This window comes from Procambarus clarkii, chromosome 59 (genome assembly GCF_040958095.1).
Source record: "Procambarus clarkii isolate CNS0578487 chromosome 59, FALCON_Pclarkii_2.0, whole genome shotgun sequence".
Lineage (NCBI taxonomy): Eukaryota > Metazoa > Arthropoda > Malacostraca > Decapoda > Cambaridae > Procambarus > Procambarus clarkii.
In genome coordinates this window covers 31,364,245-31,384,675 of record NC_091208.1, presented here as the reverse complement: position 1 = coordinate 31,384,675, position 20,431 = coordinate 31,364,245, and the positions used below count along the sequence as shown (strand labels likewise).

The following is a 20,431-nucleotide window of genomic DNA, read 5'->3' as shown; positions in this document are numbered from 1 at the left end:
AAGAATATTGTGCAAGGAGCCTATGCTATGCTTTCTAACTTCAGAATTGCATTTAAATACATGGATGGCGATATACTAAAGAAATTGTTCATGACTTTTGTTAGGCCAAAGCTAGAATATGCAGCTGTTGTGTGGTGCCCATATCTTAAGAAGCACATCAACAAACTGGAAAAGGTGCAAAGACATGCTACTAAGTGGCTCCCAGAACTGAAGGGCAAGAGCTACGAGGAGAGGTTAGAAGCATTAAATATGCCAAAACTAGAAGACAGAAGAAAAAGAGGTGATATGATCACTACATACAAAATAGTAACAGGAATTGACAAAATCGACAGGGAAGACTTCCTGAGACCTGGAACTTCAAGAACAAGAGGTCATAGATTTAAACTAGCTAAACACAGATGCCGAAGAAATATAAGAAAATTCACCTTCGCAAATAGAGTGGTAGACGGTTGGAACAAGTTAAGTGAGAAGGTGGTGGAGGCCAAGACCGTCAGTAGTTTCAAAGCGTTATATGACAAAGAGTGCTGGGAAGACGGGACACCACGAGCGTAGCTCTCATCCTGTAACTACACTTAGGTAATTACACTTAGGTAATTACAGGGAGAAATCCACTTGAAATCCATAGACTGGGAAGCATATGAAGCTAAAACAGAAGATTTTTGGACCTGTAAATTTGTAGACCTCATCCTGGAAACATTCTTGTATCAACATGCAGGCGATGAGTCACAATAACGTGGCTGAAGTATGTTGACCAGACCACACACTAGAAATTGAAGGGACGACGACGTTTCGGTCTGTCCTGGACCATTCTCAAGTCGAATCGACTTGAGAATGGTCCAGGACGGACCGAAACGTCGTCGTCCCTTCAATTTCTAGTGTGTGGTCTGGTCAACATTCTTGTATCAACATGTTAAACAAGCTACGAGGATGAGGGAAGGGGACGTTCCCTCCATGCTAAATTTGATATTTACCAGGAAGGAGGAAGAGATATTTGACATTCAGTACCTTCCTCCCTTGGGTAAAAGTGACCATGTCTTTTTGGGAATAAAGTATGCAATGTGTTATAAGCTGGAAGAAAATAAGGAGGTTGAAGCAGTTGAAAAACCAAACTTCAGGAGAGGACATTATGGTGACCTTAGAAATTTTTTTAGTGAGTATAATTGGACAGACTTGATGCTAGGCAAGGAAGTGAATGAGATGTATGTCAAGTTTTGTGAAATATATGATAAAGGTACAAAAAAATTTATACCAAAACAGAGATGCAGAACTAGGAAACAGGATTGGTTCAATAGAAATTGCGAGAGGGCTAGAGACCAAAAGACACAAAAATGGAATCAATACAGGAAGAGGCCGAACCCCCAAACATACCAGCGATACAAAGATGCGAGAAACAACTACACGGCAGTGAGGAAAGGCAGAAAGAAATTTTGAAAAAGAGATTGCAGACAAATGTAAAACAGAACCAGGTCTATTCTATAAATTCATAAACAACAAATTGCAGGTAAAGGATAATATTCAGAGGTTGAAAATGGGAAATAGATTCACGGAAGATGAAAAGGAAATGTGTGAAACACTAAACGAAAAGTTCTAAAGTGTGTTTGTACAAAATGAAATCTTTAGGGAACCAGATACAATAAGAATTCCAGAGAACAACATAGAGCACATAGAGGTGTCTAGAGACGAAATGGAAAAAATGCTCAAGGAGCTCGGTAAGAACAAAGCAGCTGGCCCAGATGGCGTTTCACCATGGGTTCTGAGAGAATGTGCATCTGAGCTCAGCATTCCACTTCACCTGATCTTTCAGGCATCCCTGTGTACAGGAATCGTAGCAGACGTGTGGAAACAGGCTAACATAGTTCCAATCTACAAAAGTGGCAGCAGGGAAGACCCCCTCAATTATAGACCTGTATCATTGACAAATGTAATAGTGAAAGTATTGGAAAAACTAATCAAAACTAAATGGGTAGAACACCTAGAGAGAAATGATATAATATCAGACAGACAGTATGGTTTTCGATCTGGAAGATCCTGTGTATCGAATTTACTCAGTTTCTATGATCGAGCCACAGAGATATTACAGGAAAGAGATGGTTGGGTTGACTGCATCTATCTGGACCTAAAAAAGGCTTTCGACAGAGTTCCACATAAGAGGTTGTTCTGGAAACTGGAAAATATTGGAGGGGTGACAGGTAAGCTTCTATCATGGATGAAAAATTTTCTGACTGATAGAAAAATGAGGGCAGTAATCAGAGGCAATGTATCGGAATGGAGAAATGTCACAAGTGGAGTACCACAGGGTTCAGTTCTTGCACCAGTGATGTTTATTGTGTACATAAATGATCTACCAGTTGATATAAGAATTATATGAACATGTTTGCTGATGATGCTAAGATAATAGGAAGGATAAGAAATTTAGATGATTGTCATGCCCTTCAAGAAGACCTGGACAAAATAAGTAGATGGAGCACCACTTGGCAAATGGAATTTAATGTTAATAAATGTCATGTTATGGAATGTGGAATAGGAGAACATAGACCCCACACAACCTATATATTATGTGAGAAATCTTTAAAGAATTCTGATAAAGAAAGAGATCTAGGGGTGGTTCTAGATAGAAAACTATCACCTGAGGACCACATAAAGAATATTGTGCAAGGAGCCTATGCTATGCTTTCTAACTTCAGAATTGCATTTAAATACATGGATGGCGATATACTAAAGAAATTGTTCATGACTTTTGTTAGGCCAAAGCTAGAATATGCAGCTGTTGTGTGGTGCCCCTATCTTAAGAAGCACATCAACAAACTGGAAAAGGTGCAAAGACATGCTACTAAGTGGCTCCCAGAACTGAAGGGTAAGAGCTACGAGGAGAGGTTAGAAGCATTAAACATGCCAAAACTAGAAGACAGAAGAAAAAGAGGTGATATGATCACTACATACAAAATAGTAACAGGAATTGATAAAATCGACAGGGAAGATTTCCTGAGACCTGGCACTTCAAGAACAAGAGGTCATAGATTTAAACTAGCTAAACACAGATGCCGAAGAAATATAAGAAAATTCACCTTCGCAAATAGAGTGGTAGACGGTTGGAACAAGTTAAGTGAGAAGGTGGTGGAGGCCAAGACCGTCAGTAGTTTCAAAGCATTATATGACAAAGAGTGCTGGGAAGACGGGACACCACGAGCGTAGCTCTCATCCTGTAACTACACTTAGGTAATTACAGGGAATAGATCAACTGACAGCTGAAGCATACAAGGTGTGCCTGAAGCACGTGCCTGTGAGGAGGGGCAGAAAGAGGACCACTCTAGAAAGAGAACGCAGACGACTGTACAGGAGAAGGAAAAAATAACGGAAATGCTTAGGCAGACATGACTATCACAAGCAAGGAAAATAAACCTAAACAGGGAGATTGAAGAAATAGAACAAACGTTGAAGCGATCATACGAGGCTGAGGAAATGGAATTGGAACAGAAAGCTATACAAGAGATAAAGAAAAATCCAAAATATTTTTTCACATATGCAAAATCAAAATCAAAATCAAAAACCTCCACCAGTATTGGACCTTTAATTACAACTGAAGGTACGTACACAGAGGACAACAAAGAAATTCGTGAAATTTTAAGAAGCCAGTATGAGGCTATGTTTAACACACTAATAAACAACATGAAAGTTGATGACCCAGACAGCTTCTGTATGAATGACATTCAAGCTGCAGATAATATAACGGATATTTACATGAACTCGGAAGACTTTGAAAGAGAAATTGACTATATGCTCATGCACTTAGCTCCTGGGCCTGACTCATGGAATTCAATATTGATAAAGAAATGTAAAGTACCAGTAGCGCGAGCACTCAGCGTAATATGGAGAAAGAGCCTGGATACAGGGGAGATACCAGCAGCACTTAAATCTGCAGGTATAGCTCCGTTGCACACGGGGGGGGGGTAAACATCAAGTGGTTCTATGTCCTCAATGTCCATTTCAGAATTTGTGGTTGATGAGTGGGCTTGAGGTGTTGAAACTGCCGCGTCAGCAGGAGGAGCTGCGCTGGCATCTATGTCGGGAACATGTGGTATGCTTGTTGTGTTGGCCATTCCTCGCTGTTCCACGCCAATAAGGCTTTTATTCCTACTGCGTGAAACTCTAATAGTGTTAGTTTTTTTGTATCTGTTGAGTAGTGGTTATACAATGCGTATGCATTGTGCATGGCCATTTGCAGAAAATAGAAAGTGATCTTCTTGGTCCATTTGTGGGTTTTTCTTGCAAACTCATAATATTTGACCATTTGATCAAAATGATCAACACCTTTCATGAACTTATTGTAATCCACTATGGCCTTTGGTTTTTCATTTTCACAATTTCTACTCCAGTTCTCCTGTCACGTTTACGAACGCGTTTCCTGCGCTGTGCTTGAGTAGTGTCGGCATTGTGGATATTGGTGATGACAGAGACGGGGCGCTTGTCCTTCCAAACTATAACATGATTTCTATTTCCATGAAAACTCCATGAATGAAACTCCATGAAAACTATTTCATGGAGAAAAATCTGAGAGTATCCCCATCCATTTCGGTTAGAAAATGGAATTTATAGAAATATTTTTTCGATGGACTACAAAAGTAGTCTGTTATGCGGAATCGTAAGAAAAAACGGTGCCGAGATATCTCTAATCTAAAGCGCGAAAGTGTTAATAATAATGCAGATATGCAGGACTAACTGAACAGCCATGCAGGTATTAAAGACTTACCCATGTTGAAGATGTAGGTGTCAAGAACTAACCTTTGCTAATTATCCAGGCACACAATACTCACCCAAAAAGAAAACCAACTCAGGCCTTCCTTGAATAATAGACTGGTCTTGAGAGGATTTGTATGAAGCACAAACACTGTTAAGGCATCTTTCTTTTTTTGGCACTTTTTCAGAAGATGAATCCTTTTTAAACTTCCTTGAATGTACGATTCCAATAGATTTCTCCATTTTATATACATGGCTGCAAGTCTCACATTCTTGATCACTTCTCATTAAATGCAATGAGCAATGGCTCTTCTCTTTATTTAAGGATGATAGCTCATGAAAATGCTCATTACATATTGAAGAATCCACAGAATCATTTTTTAAGTTTCTCTCTGGAATTTTCAGTAAAAATGACCTTGCGCATGAGATTAAAAGCACAAGAACACAAATACTATAAACTGGAAGAAGCCCACTATCACTCAGTCTTTCCAATGTTTCTTTATCAATATAATCAAATGCTTCATTACACATATAAAGCCGGGAATCAAAATCTCGTTCATCTCCAATTTGTAATTTTGCAAAGAGGAGTTGATACACATGAGAATCTGCATCTATACTTAAGTATATCTGGAATAAATAAGAAAAAATATTCAGAAAGATATTAAATATAAAATTCCATATAGATTTCTATGTTAATATATATAAGTTTAACCTTTAAAAACCCAGCAGTTGAATGTAATGAAACGCCATTTTCTGGGTGAGTCTCGGATGCTCCCCGGAGCTATCCAGGCTGAATGGATATGTATAACTTTCTGGCATCAGTCAAAGTGCTAGGAGTTCTTACCTACCGGGGACCACGAGCCAGAACCTGGCCCCCTCAGAGAGGCACGAGGAGCAATGGCCTATAGAAACCCCCTTGTGATTGGGAGCATTCTATGTCTGCCATCGACTGGGACAGGCACCCAGAAAGGTAGGCGCCCCAAAACAAACCCCTATTCTGGTGAAATTATTGCTACCGAAAGCCGAACGAGTGGACAGAACTCCCCAAACAAAATTATCAAACTAGCATGACGTACATCATGTCGCCGCGCCACCGTCTGCGCAACCCCCCCCTCCCCGAGAGGGGGAAGGGGGAGTCCCAGACCCCCCACGCCGGCGATCCAACTGGCAGTTCTTAGGCTGGATGTCAAAAGACGCGAAAACGCCGCCGACCGGAGGGAGGGAGGGAGGGAGGGATGCCGGGGAGCCTCCGGGACTCACCCAGAAAATGGCGTTTCATTACATTCAACGCTGGGTTTCTGGGGGGAGCCCCGTTGGCTCCCTGGAGCTACCCTACCAAAATATAAGTAAAACAGGGAAGAAAACGGAAGGCAGATACCACACGTCCTAACTGAACAACCAAAACGAGAAACAAAACAAAGACCAAAACGAGAAGAAAAAGACCACCCAGGCCAACGACCAGGACGGCCCCAAAACTCAAGAGCAGGCCAGAGGGGAACGATGCCCAGGACAGCAAGTGGAATGGAGCAGAAGGAACCGCAACACTGAACGGAAGCAGGAGCGGCTCTGCCAGCACCACCCAACATGAGGTGACAGGACAATCCCAGACAACGGTCCCAGAACAACCCCCGAAGGAAAGACAAGCCAACCCTATCAAAGACCGAAGGACCCTTCGCAGGGATAGGAAAACCAAACACTGCCCCCGAGACGAAACGTGCAGGTGGGAGACCAATAACGAACCCACCTGTGCCGACACAAACGACGAGAAACGAACACCACGATCGAAAGCGCAAAACGCGAATCTAAAAACAGCGACCCCGCAACCCAAATGGAGCAACAGAACCAGCTCCAGCAGGGAAGAATGATACACGCATCCCCGAGGCATCCAAGAGGAGAACCACCGAGGACGAGAACCGCAGGAAAACAAACACACCCGGTCCGGAAAAGGAACAAGGAAAAACCGAAACCAGGACCGGAACCCAGCAAACCCTGTTCCAAGAAAAGGAACCAGGAAGGCAGGAGCGAAAAGTCCACACCCCCCCCACAGACAGCGCAACCCGAAGCCTGCAGAAAACCACACAGAAATCGCAGGAACTCTGTACCATAATGGAACACCGGAGAACTCCAAAAGCAGGACATGGAACATGGACAGAGGTCCACTGGAACACCAAACAGGATAATCAAGAAGCACTGACTCAGATACACAAAAATTGTAGCATGGGGGAGGAAAAACTGCATTAGGCAAGGAAAACCACGAATACGGCCCAAAGAGTGGCCGGGAAGTAACGCACACGTCCAACCACAAAATGTGTAGAGGAGCGCGTACATACCTGAGGGACCTTACGGACAGCAGGGTTAACTTGAGGTTCTTGAGAAGATCTCTCCCTCGGCTATGTGAGGGTGCAATCAGGCACCGAAGATAGGCAAGGAAAGTGTCCAGACAGGGAAAAGACCCAGGGGTCTACAACGAAAACAAAAGCACTGAAATGCGGGGTAGAGCCCCACAGGACAACAAAGAATCAAAAGATGGACAAAAGGCACTAAAGACGCACACAAAGCGACCAAACACCACACCCAACACCCCAGTCATGAGCCATCGACGCAATCCCACCAAGCGGGGAAGAGTAAACAAGGATGGAACAGTGAACAAGGGTGGCGGAAGGAGTAGAGTATCCCAAAGAAGATACTCGCTCCAAACGCATGAGCCTAACGAGAGAAGCAAAGCTCTACAAAGTACCAACGATGGAATTCAAACCGTTCCGTACGTCCAACAAAAAGTCCTGCCAACCTGTGGGGAACCGAGGCGGCGCCCAAGTATATAACCAGCAGAGTAGCCCAACCCGCACCATTGCCCGCCAACGATCACCCACAACTACTGTATATGCAACAAAAGATAAGTAGTCCCCTAGTGTTTGTGTGAATTGACCAATCTCCACAAAACAATAGAAACTGGGATAGTGGCACATGCCACCCGTGCGGCACAGTAACAGGCCCGGTGATGTGCGGAACCAATTAACACGTAACGTGGTGGTGGGGCCCCACTATTGGTGCAAGGGCGGGTTGGACATGTAAGTGAGTGGGAATGTATGATAATCTTCTTGTTTGAGGAGCTGTTCACTGAAGACAGTTAAGCAAATCCCAGCTGTGTCTGGGTACAAGTGACAGGATGAACAACCCAGCAGGTAGTCCTCCCATCGGGGAGTGTTGTACATGCTGCTATGGCAGTGTGTCTACTCACGAGTGGCGCTGCCCAATAAACTCGCCCCTCGGAGCAAAATTTAATTTAAATTAGTAGCTGCCTCGCACGGGCCAAGAGGCCCTCCGCAGGGTCCATTGTACTTATGTCCGAATGCAGGTACGCACAAGGGGACACAGGAGGTAGTGAGCACCCAAAGGAGCCAGACACTAAAAAGAACCCGAGTAACGGCAGAGGGAAAGGAAGCCAAAAGCACCAAAATGCCATGTGGAGGAGGCAGACGCCACCCACAGGAGCAAACAAGAAGACAGAGCCCAGAAGGCTCAGGAAACTGCGCAACCATCAACTGACAGGAGAGGCGGGGCCCAAGAGCCAGAGCTCAACCCCCGCAAGCACTACTAGGCAAGCACCCCACCACTAGGAGCATCGCTAAAGGTGTGCCCGAAAGCCATGCATACTCGAGGCAGTAAGCACAGTACGTACCCTTACCTGAATAAAATGCGAGGTCGAAGGAGAATACAGCCAGAGGTGCACGCCCTGCAGAAGACGAAGCAGGACAAAGGGAGAACAAAGTGACATCCCCCGACATAAATCCAAAACACCCTCAGCATCCAGAGGGCCACGACCTGAGGGAGAAACGAGCAAGAAGCCGTAGAAAACCACGAGAAACGGCGCGAACACACTGAGCATACCGCCCGTAAACAAAACGCACACCGCGGCCCCAGCACACGAGGTACGAAACGCACCACCCGTCCACCGGGAGGCGTGGCTCGTACACCAGGCGGACACACAAATCGTACACACAACGTACAGACATTGTATAAACACCAGGAAGGTGTGCAGGAACAAAGACAAAGAACGCCGAAACTGGAAGTAGAGACGACGCGAAAACAAAACAATGCGAAAACGAAGCAAAAGAAAACAGATGATGGAAGGGAACCAACAAGGCCGACAAAAGACCCGATGGAAACCACTATCGAAAATCAACAGACATTCCAATAATATTGGAAGGTACGAAGAGACTCGTGAACCAACGAGAACGCTGTGCCCGAAACACTTTGTGTAATAGTGGCTACAGGCATTGTATGTACTAGCCCTATCTATAAATCCATCATTCTTTGTAAAATCTCTGGGACGTACGTACCTTACCTAAATAAACATTTAAATTTAAAATTTATTTAGAACCCAGACAAGCAACCCTGACCAAGGAACTTGCAGGTACAATGATACGAAACGGTTGAGGCCCTGCGTACTAGGCCAAGATAGAAATCCATCAATGTTTGTTACACACCTTGTATGGATGTACCTTACCTGAACACTTTTTTTTTTTTTCGTGAACAGCATCGCGACATAAGAGCAAAAAGGGTAAGGAAAAGGGGGTGAAACACACCCCCATGAACGATGGGACCGACGAACCCAAAGGAACACGGAACCGAACCCAGGGAGGGGTATACCCGAAAACAACAGGAACACAGAGGGAAGGAACAACCCCACTCTGAGGAACTGCCAGCCCCACACCAAAGGTACAAGGACCCAAGAGGGGCAAACGGGGCCGAGGCCCCTCAGGTAACCCCTCCCTAACGCCGGGAACCTCTACTGCATGACCCAGGGCTGAGCCGCACCCCCAAAGCCCCAGCTTAACAAGGAAAAGCCGGGGCAGCCTGTGCAAACACTAATGAAGGGAGCCCACTGGTCAGACCCATACGGCACGGCTGGAGGAACCGACTCGAATGCCTCCGCCACCACCCCGGAAGAGGAAAACCCCCGAGACCGCCCGAGTCTCAACCTAACCAGACCCAGCCCCATCCCCGAAACCCTCTCATGGTTCGGAGCAGGAAGCAAGGGAGGAAGTGAGTAGAACAGAAGGGGAGGAATAAGAAGCGGAAGGAGCCAGAGCCGAAGCGACCCCCACCCCCAAGTCCAAACCCCAACCACCAAAACGGGGCAGCCTCGGGGCATCCGGGGCCGCAAACCAAGAGCGTTGCAGCAACACACACCCAGCAAGCAACGCCGCAGCTGCCTGCACCCGAACCCGATTATCAAGACCAGTGGCCTGGGTGAAGGAGAGCGCGTACTGACAACAATCATCGGATGACTCCGGGTCACAAGAACAAGGACCCAACAGGCAGCATGGCGGAGGCACAACAGGTGAGTGTCACCCTGAGACAAGGGGACAGATCAACCTTCAAACTCGCAGGACGCGAGGGGGACTCCGGGGACACATCTAGGGGACAACGAAGCCCCCGTGGGGTTTCCCAGGGCCCTTAGCCTCTGGTACACGCTAAGGGATGCCCAGGCAGGGTACCGTGAACCGGCACCCAAATCTACCAACAAACTGCTAAGGCTGAACCCCCGGGACGTGTCCACTCACGGGGGCCAAGCGGGGAGTACCGCCTACAGAAGAATTCTAAAGAAATTCACCTAGAACAGGAAAGGGGGACCATAGTAAAAGCAGACCCCCCTCCAGGCAAAAACAAAAACAAAAGAAAAACCCCGCAAGAGGACAATGTACCCAGGCGGAACAGAGCCGGCAGCTGTTAATGGTGAAAACTAGCTGTGCAGTACCCCGCGCCCCTACCAGTGACAAAAACTACCACCTACCCTGAGACAAACCAGGGCAACAAAACCCCAGCCGACTCCAAGGGCGGCCCAGTACCGAGCAGTAAAGGACACAGCGGAGGCAGAACCCAAGGTGACTTGTGGAAGGTGGCCCCAAGCCCCAAGGGCAGTACTTACAGGGCACCTAGGGAAGATAGCCCTAGGCGCATGCAGCCCGAGTACTGTGGAATCTTACTCCTGGCTCACACCCCACCGGTAGAGACAGTCCACACCACAAGGCACAGAACTGAAACAAAAACCGGAGCCAGAGGCACTCGACCAGCCAGTATGACCATCAGCCAAGAACTGCCAGTTGGATCACCGGCATGGAGGGTCTGGGGCTCCCCCTTCCCCCTCTCGGGGAGGGGGGGGTTGCGCAGACGGTGGCGCGGCGACATGATGACGTCATGCTAGTTTGATAATTTTGTTTGGGGAGTTCTGTCCACTCGTTCGGCTTTCGGTAGCAATAATTTCACCAGAATAGGGGTTTGTTTTGGGGCGCCTACCTTTCTGGGTGCCTGTCCCGGTCGATGGCAGACATAGAATGCTCCCAATCACAAGGGGGTTTCTATAGGCCATTGCTCCTCGTGCCTCTCTGAGGGGGCCAGGTTCTGGCTCGTGGTCCCCGGTAGGCAAGAACTCCTAGCACTTTGACTGATGCCAGAAAGTTATACATATCCATTCAGCCTGGATAGCTCTGGGGAGCCGACGGGGCTCCCCCCAGAAAATGGAGCAATTTGAAATGAACTTGTTCTGTTTCAGCAAGGATTATAGCTTGTAAAGGTTTCTGGGCTGTCCCTCGGTAGCCCCCTCGGTGCATTGGCTGTAGCACATTAGCCACAAAACTACCAAACCACTCGACTTCCACATGCCTACAATACCTGATTTACCTGATCTACCTGAGGGCCACTGACACTAGTGGCCTCGACGAGGACACAAAGCCGGCAACGTGTTGAGTAATTTTGCAATTTTGCATACATCAGGAACAAAATCTTGTGTGATCATAGAGGCAAGATGAGCATGAGGATGTTAGATAAACTTTATAGCAAGTAAAATCTCATTGAAATTCTAGGAAGCAAAACAAACTACAGTATAGTACATATTTTAATGAAAGAATTAAGAGATAGAAACAATGGGAGCAGTAGTTTGTCTGATGCAAACAAACCAAACACCTGAATCTTGGCTCCTCCACAGAAGGCATCTCAGCTCACCCGAGGGGATTAACCTGCTCACTTAGCTCACTAGTATGCTTCATACCAAGCCGCTAACTCCTAACTCCTGGGGAGCCGGTCGGCCGAGCAGACAGCACACTGGACTTGTGATCCTGTGGTCCCGGGTTCGATCCCGGGCGCTGGCGAGAAACAATGGGCAGTTTCTTTCACCCTATGCTCCTGTTACCTAGCAGTAAAATAGGTACCTGGGTGTTAGTCAGCTGTCACCGGCTGCTTCCTGAGGGTGGAGGTCTGGTCGAGGACCGGGCCGCGGGGACACTAAAGCCTCGAAATCATCTCAAGATAATTTCAAGATAACCTGTCCCTGCAAGGAACACCCTTATTTTTTTTAAGTACTTATTTATCAGTACTTATCTATCAGTGACAATGGGGAAGGGAAATCTAGCCATTTCTCAGGGGAAGCACCTTATGGCTCCCTGAAGCTACTATCACTGATATTGTACCATCACCTAGGTCGCACCAGCAACGGAGTTCTGTAGGCCTACCAGGGACCAGCACCAGAACCTGATTCCCCTCATGGAGGCGCAATGAGCAGTGACTTTGTTTACTTATTCATGCCACCATCAGGGAAGGCACCTAGAAAGCCAGAAGACAAAATAGACCGTTGCTGGATCAAATGAGACTGCAACTTCAAGAACCGCTGAAAGAAGAACCGCTGTTGTCATTGTCGATGACAATGACAACAAACCATCGAAATCTCTTGAAACTAGCACTAGTTCTTTTGCCCCACCTTCCCTACTAGTTTGGAGAAATATGGGGAGACAGCTCAAGGACCGCTGGCATCTTAGTTCTATGCTGATGTGTAGCATATGCCAGGTCGCCTTTCTTCCGCTCTAGCTCTGGTGTTCTGATTCAGCTAAGTGGTAGTTTTTGTCCTAGTAGGTGCACTTGTACACTGTCAGTCTTGTTCTAAAGAGTACTTGGAGCTGCATGTGCACAGCTTCCCTGTCTGCTCTCTTGTGCTGCCTTTTCGCTGCCAGGATTACCATCCCTGTAGAGTTTCCCCAGAGGTTCTCCTCACTTGTGGTGGCCCTCGTCCAAGGTGAGTCAGTGTGTCTTGGGACTTTCTTGTCTCGACTAGAGTTGGAAGTGACATTGGCAAGGCTTGGGGCACACTGGGTATTTAATGTGCTACACTATTTTTTTTTTTTTTTTTTTGAGATATATACAAGAGTTGTTACATTCTTGTACAGCCACTAGTACGCGTAGCGTTTCGGGCAAGTCCTTAATCCTATGGTCCCTGGAATACGATCCCCTGCCGCGAAGAATCGTTTTTTCATCCAAGTACACATTTTACTGTTGCGTTAAACAGAGGCTACAGTTAAGGAATTGCGCCCAGTAAATCCTCCCCGGCCAGGATACGAACCCATGACATAGCGCTCGCGGAACGCCAGGCGAGTGTCTTACCACTACACCACGGAGACTACAGACTACTATAGCATAGGTTGGCCTTCATAGCTGTGTGAGCCAAGCCTGGCCTATTATGTAGTTTCTATTTCTATTATATTCCTGCCTAGATTCATTTGACAACCTTCAACTAAAGGTGCAGCGTAGCATCCCAGTGCCTTGGTTTTCTGCTTGGTTTTTCCTATGAGCCCTGGAAATTCCCAGCAGATTTGGTGGTCCAATGGATATTCACCTGTAACCTGCTCTCGCTTCCTGTGAGTTTGAGGGTTGCACGTTATCCGTGACATGGCGATGTTCATTCCCTCTGCCTCCGCCATGCTGCTGCCTGTTGGGCCGGTGATACCTTCGACCCTGAGTCATGTGTTTTTTTCCCATGTGCTGCTCTCCTTTCTGATCCTCCCAATGAGGTTAGGGCTTATAAGGCAGCAACTGTTTTGCATGTTAGGTTCTCTAAGTTACATCGATCTAGGTTATGTGCGTGTTTAGAGGCCCCGGAGTTTCTCCGTTTGGTGCTTAGGGACCTGGAATTGTAGGTGTTGGTAAATTCTACCTTGGTTCTATCTGTACTTGACCTTCTGTCCCTTTTGGGCTTGGGTCACTTTTGTCCTGATCCCTTCCCCTCCCTTCTTCTGGTCCCCTAAGCATCTGAGGGTTTCAGGGTCGGGGCAGGGATTACCTTGAGTTGAGGCTCAGTCAGCTCTAAGGGTTGGCCTTTCCAAATCAGGTGCAGAGGCAGTAGAGCCTGCTACTCTCACCATGGCTTCTGGGTCTTCCTTTAATCACTGCACTGTGCTTAATGCCATAAGTTACTTGTAGGTATATCGTTGGATTCAAAACTCCCACGCGATCACTTGGGTATGAGATGGAAGCCTGAGTCCTCCAGTGAATGTCCGCTACCTTGAAAAAAATTCCCAGCATGCCCTACGGCCATGGGCAGGCCCAGTTTCAAGGTAGCATCCATGTCCAATGCATCCACATCCAGTGTGAGAGATACCCTTGTGAATATCTCCAGCTTGTGCACTAGTCTCTTATGTGGTACTGCATCAAAGGCTTTCTGGCAATCCAGAAATATGCAGTCTGCCCACCCCTCTCTTTCTTGCCTGATTTTTGTTGCCTGGTCATAGTATTCAATTAATACTGTGAGGCATAATATGCCATCCCAGAACCCATGCTGATGTTGTGTTACAAAGTTCTTTCGCTCCAGATGTTTCACTAGCTTTTTATGCACAATCTTCTCCATCATCTTGCATGATATGTAGTTAGGGACAATGGCCTGTAGTTCAGTGCCTCCTTTCTATCACCCTTTCTGAATATCGTGATTACAATAGCCATCTTCCAAATTTTTGGCAGTTCATCTGTTACCAGTGATTTGTTATACATCATGGAGAGTGGCATCCACAGAGCTTCGATTCCTTCCTTAAGTATCCTTTTGTTTCTTTTGTTTTGTATACTAAAAGGAATTTAGTGTTTCTTTTTAAACTTTTGAGATTCTGTGACAAATTCTCGCTCAACAGATCACAGATCCAACCAGGAACGAAAACACACTAGACCAACTATTCACAAACAATGATGAACTAATCAGAGACATTACAATCTCAGATACTACATACTCAAACCATAAACTCATTGAAGTGCAAACTAGCATAAATAATGGTAGTAGGTCTAAGAGACCCAACAGGCGAGAAGGAATATTCAATCAATTCAATTTCAACAATAAGAGGATCGACTGGGAAAAAATAAATGTAGACCTTGCAAACATTCAATGGGAGACGGTCTTAAGCGACAAAACTCCCATATAGGGAATAGCTCAACTGACGGCTGAAGCATACAAGGTCTGCTTGAAGCACGTGCCTGTGAGGAGGGGCAGAAAGAGGACCACTCTAGAAAGAGAACACAGAAGACTGTACAGAAGGAAAAAAATAACGGAAATTCTTAAGCAGACACGACTATCACAAGCAAGGAAAATAAACCTAAACAGGGAGATCGAAGAAATAGAACAAACGTTGAAGCGATCATACGAGTCTGAGGAAATGGAATTGGAACAGAAAGCTATACAAGAGATAAAGAAAAATTTAAAATATTTTTTCACATATGCAAAATCAAAATAAAAACCTTGACCAGTATTGAACCTTTAATTACAACTGAAGGTACATACAAAGAGGACAACAAAGAAATTAGTGAAATTTTAAGAAGCCAGTATAAGGCTATGTTTAGCACACCAATAAACAACATGAAAGTTGATGACCCAGACAGCTTCTTTATGAATGACATTCAAGCTGCAGATAATATAACAGATATTAACATGAACTCGGAAGACTTTGAAAGAGAAATTGACAACATGCCCATGCACTCAGCTCCTGGGCCTGGCTCATGGAATTCAATATTGATAAAGAAATGTAAAGTACCAGTAGTGCGAGCACTCAGCATAATATGGAGAAAGAGCCTGGATACAGAGGAGATACCAGCAGCACTTAAATCTGCAGATATAGCTCCACTGCACAAAGGGGGGGAGTAAGGCCTTGGCATAAAAATATAAACCAGTTGCACTAACATCACAGATAATAAAAGTTTTTGAAGAGTGATTAGGAATCAAATTTCTAGTTTTATGGAAAATAATGAGTTACACAACCCAGGACAACATTGATTTAGAGTGGGAAGATCCTGTATGTCACAGTTACTCAACCACTATGACAAAATCACAGAAGCTCTAGAAGAAAAGCAAAATGCAGATGTAGTATACACAGACAGTATCCACTTGATATAACGGTCTATATGGGGTTGTACCCTGGTCGTTATTTCCAGAGCTCCGGTATTTCCGAAGTTAAGTGTCGGTAATTTTTCGAGTAACATTAAGGTAAGATATATTTTGTACAGACAGCCACTGGATCCACCACTCTAATGCCTTCTACCCTGTGATGTCCCAGATTCACGGCACATTGTTTTGATTTGTCATGAGGCTGGAGTATTCATTCCGTGACTTTGTTGGACATATCTGCACAATCAAGGAACATCCGTGCACTATGTTGGCTCCAAATGCACTCGTTGTGTCAGTGATGGCTGACTGGTGGGTGGATGGGCAGGCAGGCAGGGATGGAGAGGCTGAAATGTAGGCAGGCAGGGAGAGGCTGGGAGGTAGGCAGGGAGGGAGAGGCAAGGGAGGGAGGGAGGGAGGGAGAGGCAAGGGAGGGAGGGAGGCAGGGAGGCAGGCAGGCAGACAGAGGCTGGGAGGTAGGAAGGGAGAGGCAAGGAGGGAGGCAGGCAGGAAGACAGAGCTTGGGAGGGAGGCAGGCAGAGGGTGGGTGGGTGGTAGGCAGGGAGGGAGGGAGGCAGGCAGAGGCTGGGTGGTAGGCAGGGAGGGAGGGAGGCAGGCAGAGGCTGGGTGGTAGGCAGGGAGGGAGGGAGGGAGGCAGGCAGAGGCTGGGTGGTAGGCAGGGAGGGAGGGAGGCAGGCAGAGGCTGGGTGGTAGGCAGGGAGGGAGGGAGGCAGGCAGGCAGGCAGAGGCTGGGTGGCAGGCAGGGAGGGAGGGAGGCAGGCAGAGGCTGGGTGGTAGGCAGGGAGGGAGGGAGGCAGGCAGAGGCTGGGTGGTAGGCAGGGAGGGAGGGAGGGAGGCAGGCAGAGGCTGGGTGGTAGGCAGGGAGGGAGGGAGGCAGGCAGAGGCTGGGTGGTAGGCAGGGAGGGAGGGAGGCAGGCAGGCAGGCAGAGGCTGGGTGGCAGGCAGGGAGGGAGGGAGGGAGGCAGGCAGAGGCTGGGTGGTAGGCAGGGAGGGAGGCAGGCAGAGGCTGGGTGGTAGGCAGGGAGGGAGGCAGGCAGAGGCTGGGTGGTAGGCAGGGAGGGAGGGAGGGAGGCAGGCAGGCAGAGGCTGGGTGGTAAGCAGGGAGGGAGGGAGGCAGGCAGGCAGAGGCTGGGTGGTAGGCAGGGAGGGAGGGAGGCAGGCAGGCAGAGGCTGGGTGGTAGGCAGGGAGGGAGGGAGGCAGGCAGGCAGAGGCTGGGTGGTAGGCAGGAGGAGGCAAGGAGGGAGGGAGGCAAGCAGAGCTTGGGAGGGAGCCATGCAGAGGCTGGGTGGTAGACAGGGAGGGAGAGGCAAGGAGGAAGGGAGGCAGGCAGAGCTTGGGAGGGAGTCAGGCAGGCAGAGGCTGGGCGGTAGGCAGGGAGGGAGAGGCAAGGAGGGAGGCAGGCATTCAGAGATTGGGAGGGAGGCAAGCAGAGGCTGGGTGGTAGGCAGGGAGAGAAAGGCAAGGAGGGAGAGAGGCAGGCACGGGCTGGATGGTAGGTAGGGAAGGAGAGGCAAGGAAGGTGGGAGGCAGGCAGGCAGGCAGAGGCTGGGTGGTAGGCAGGGAGGGAGAGGATGGAGATGGATGGTAGGATGGAGATGGATGGATGGAGATGGATGGTAGGATGCAGATGGATGGTAGGATGGAAATGGATGGATGGAGGGAGGGATTGATGGATGAATGGATGGATGGATTGATGGAGGGAGGGAAAGAGAGATTGATAGACTTATATATTGGTATATATATAAGTATATCCTGGCGGCACGGCAAGTGGTGACATCATGCTCATTTGCTTGCTTTTCTTTGGGGAGTTCTGTCCACTTGTTTGACTTTCAGTAGTAGTTTCAACCAGAATAGGGGGTTTGTTTTGGGTTGTTTACCTTTCTGGATGGCAGACTCGGTCAATGGCAGACATAGAATGATCCATAACCACACGTGCAATTCTATAGGCCATTGTTCCTTGTGCCTCTCTGAGGAGGCCAAGTTCTGGCTTGTGATTCCGGTAGGCCTAGAACTCCATTCACACTGACTGATGCTAAAGTCTAATATATCCATATTAGCCTGGAGAGCTCCGGGAAGCCGAAAGGGCTCCCCCCAGAAAAAGTATCAAACAATCTATGCAATGTGATGTGATGTAAAAGATGAAAATATTCTACTGGATTTTATGAATATACCTTTTATACCATAACATATACACTTCAATTGGCATGCACTCCATATAATAAGTGTACTGGGGATAATTTTGGTAACTTGACTGTATACAAGTCATATGAGTGAAACTTACTTCTTATGAGTGAAATGATTGTCTGGCAATACCATACTGCTTAGGCATATTTTAGTTACCGGTAATTCTCCCACAATGCCTCTTTGATTTCCTAGATACAGCATTTATAAGTTTACAGTCATTAATACATGATCATTAGAATGACATACAATCAAAGAATGTAGCATGTATACTCACTCACTATGGTATTTGCTCTCAACCAATCAGAATGTAATTTTCACTTAACCTGATATTGCAAAATTTTAGGACTGTTAACAGCCTAAGGTAATCAAGTCAAATGATTCGCAAATCCCCTAAACATCAGAGATAGTTTAGGGGATTTGCAGATTATTCAGCAAAACCTACCATTGACTAAGGGCGCATGTCCTAACTTATTTAAACTTCTATAATTGCTACTGAATAATAAACACTTAGTAAGTGCACAATATTGTTCAAATTCTTCACCACCCCTTAAAAAAACCTGTGGGATGCTGAAATCCTATTTAAATTTGCCCCTAGATTATGATAGTCTTAACAACATGATGTACATCTAAATTTGAACCATTTCTGATTTTTTTTCAAGTAATTTTTTAATATAGTATGGTTAAATCATATCAAACAACTACCTTAATGGTGCCATTGATGAGAACTGTTGCCAGCAACAGCAAGGATAACTCTGCTGCTGTAATGATGGTTCTGACTGCTGTTGCAAGAGAGGCGTCAGGAGCAGGTGTTGCACTAAGGATGAGGGCAGGCACCACCATGGAGAGAGCAGGAGATGATATAACTAGTGGAGGACTGGCTTGAATGCCACAAGAAACCACCAGTGATACTCCTACCACCGCTACCAGCTTCATCACCTATACCAACAAACATTTTATTACTTAGCATCTTCATGTGAATATATCAACACATAAATACAACCAGATTCAATGCTGATTTATTCTAAAAATGTAGTGTTCAATATAATGAAATGCTTCCTTCTGGCGGGTCCAAGGTGGCACCCTGCTGCTAGCTGCTCTGGAGAGTTCCAGGCCTATCAAATTGCAGCAGGCCCTTGCAAGTCATTAAAAGCCTCCCAGAGACCAGAGGCCAAAACCTGGACCCCTCATAGATATAAAGACAGAAAAAGAGACAAGGTCACTCTAACTAAGGAAATAGCCCCCAGAAAGGTAGATACAAAACATCATCAAAATAAAAGAAAACTAACAGGAAATGAGACACCTCACAGTTAGGTTATATGAAACACAGTTTATGTTTCTCTGTCTGGGGCCCTTATCTCCTACCATCATCTTCCATAAGTATGCCCTCTCCACATTTTCTGTTGCTGCTAATCTCAGGTTCCCTATCAGAAAACCTGCACTCCTCTGCCGAGGTGCCGTTGGGAATAAGCTATGATTAGTTACCAAGGGGGTTCACAGAAATCAAGTAACAAATGTAATGAAATGCCCTTTTCTAGTGGGCGCTTGGTAGCTCCCCAATCCTGTCCTGATACACCTACCTCGTAAGATGTTGTGTTCAGTACTGGTGCTTTGTGAGTGAGGTGGGTGGCTGGCTGGGAACCAGAGTGACCAGTGTCACCATATGGTGGTGGTCAGTCACATCGAGATCACTGTTGTTTAAGCTCAATAATGATCCTTTGCAATGGTAGTTTCAACATTTGTTTATGTTTTCCAGTACTGTATTAATCGGTTTTATTTGCCAATTTTACTGGGGAAAGCCCCACATTACTCCCTGTAGCATCTCTGCTACATGAATCTCTGTAGCAGAAAAGACACGCATCTCTGATGCGTGTGTTTATGTGAATTTACTTGAAAGCCACAAACACTAGAGGCATCGACAATGACAGGAAGCCGGCGGCTTATCAAAAGCTCCTCCCCCCCTCTTAACCTGGTGTTATCTACTAGCTGCCATCAGTTGCAGAGTTCTCTTGCCTCCTGGAGACCTAGAGCCAGAACCTGTATGGCATGGAGCTATGGCACGAGGAGCTCCCTGCTCCTCATGCCTCTTTGAAGGGGCCAGGTTTTTTTTTTTTTTTTTTTTTTTTTTTTTTTTTTGAGATATATACAAGAGTTGTTACATTCTTGTACAGCCACTAGTACGCGTAGCGTTTCGGGCTGGTCCTTAATCCTACGGTCCCTGGAATATGATCCCCTGCCGCGAAGAATCGTTTTTTCATCCAAGTACACATTTTACTGTTGCATTAAACAGAGGCTACAGTTAAGGAATT

At 46.5% G+C, this 20,431-nt stretch overlaps 1 protein-coding gene across 2 annotated transcripts in view; it reads right to left on the bottom strand.

The window, feature by feature from the left end:
* LOC123768069 (protein C-mannosyl-transferase DPY19L3) overlaps positions 1-20,431 on the bottom strand; it is a 273,308-nt gene that overhangs the window by 94,083 nt on the left and 158,794 nt on the right. For both annotated transcript variants that reach the window (XM_045758333.2, XM_069307073.1), the window contains 2 exons: positions 18,828-19,061; positions 4,812-5,361 (listed from right to left, as the gene is read on the bottom strand). In XM_045758333.2, the coding sequence (XP_045614289.2) occupies positions 4,812-5,361; positions 18,828-19,061 (784 nt within the window). The remainder of the gene's footprint in view (positions 1-4,811; positions 5,362-18,827; positions 19,062-20,431) is intronic.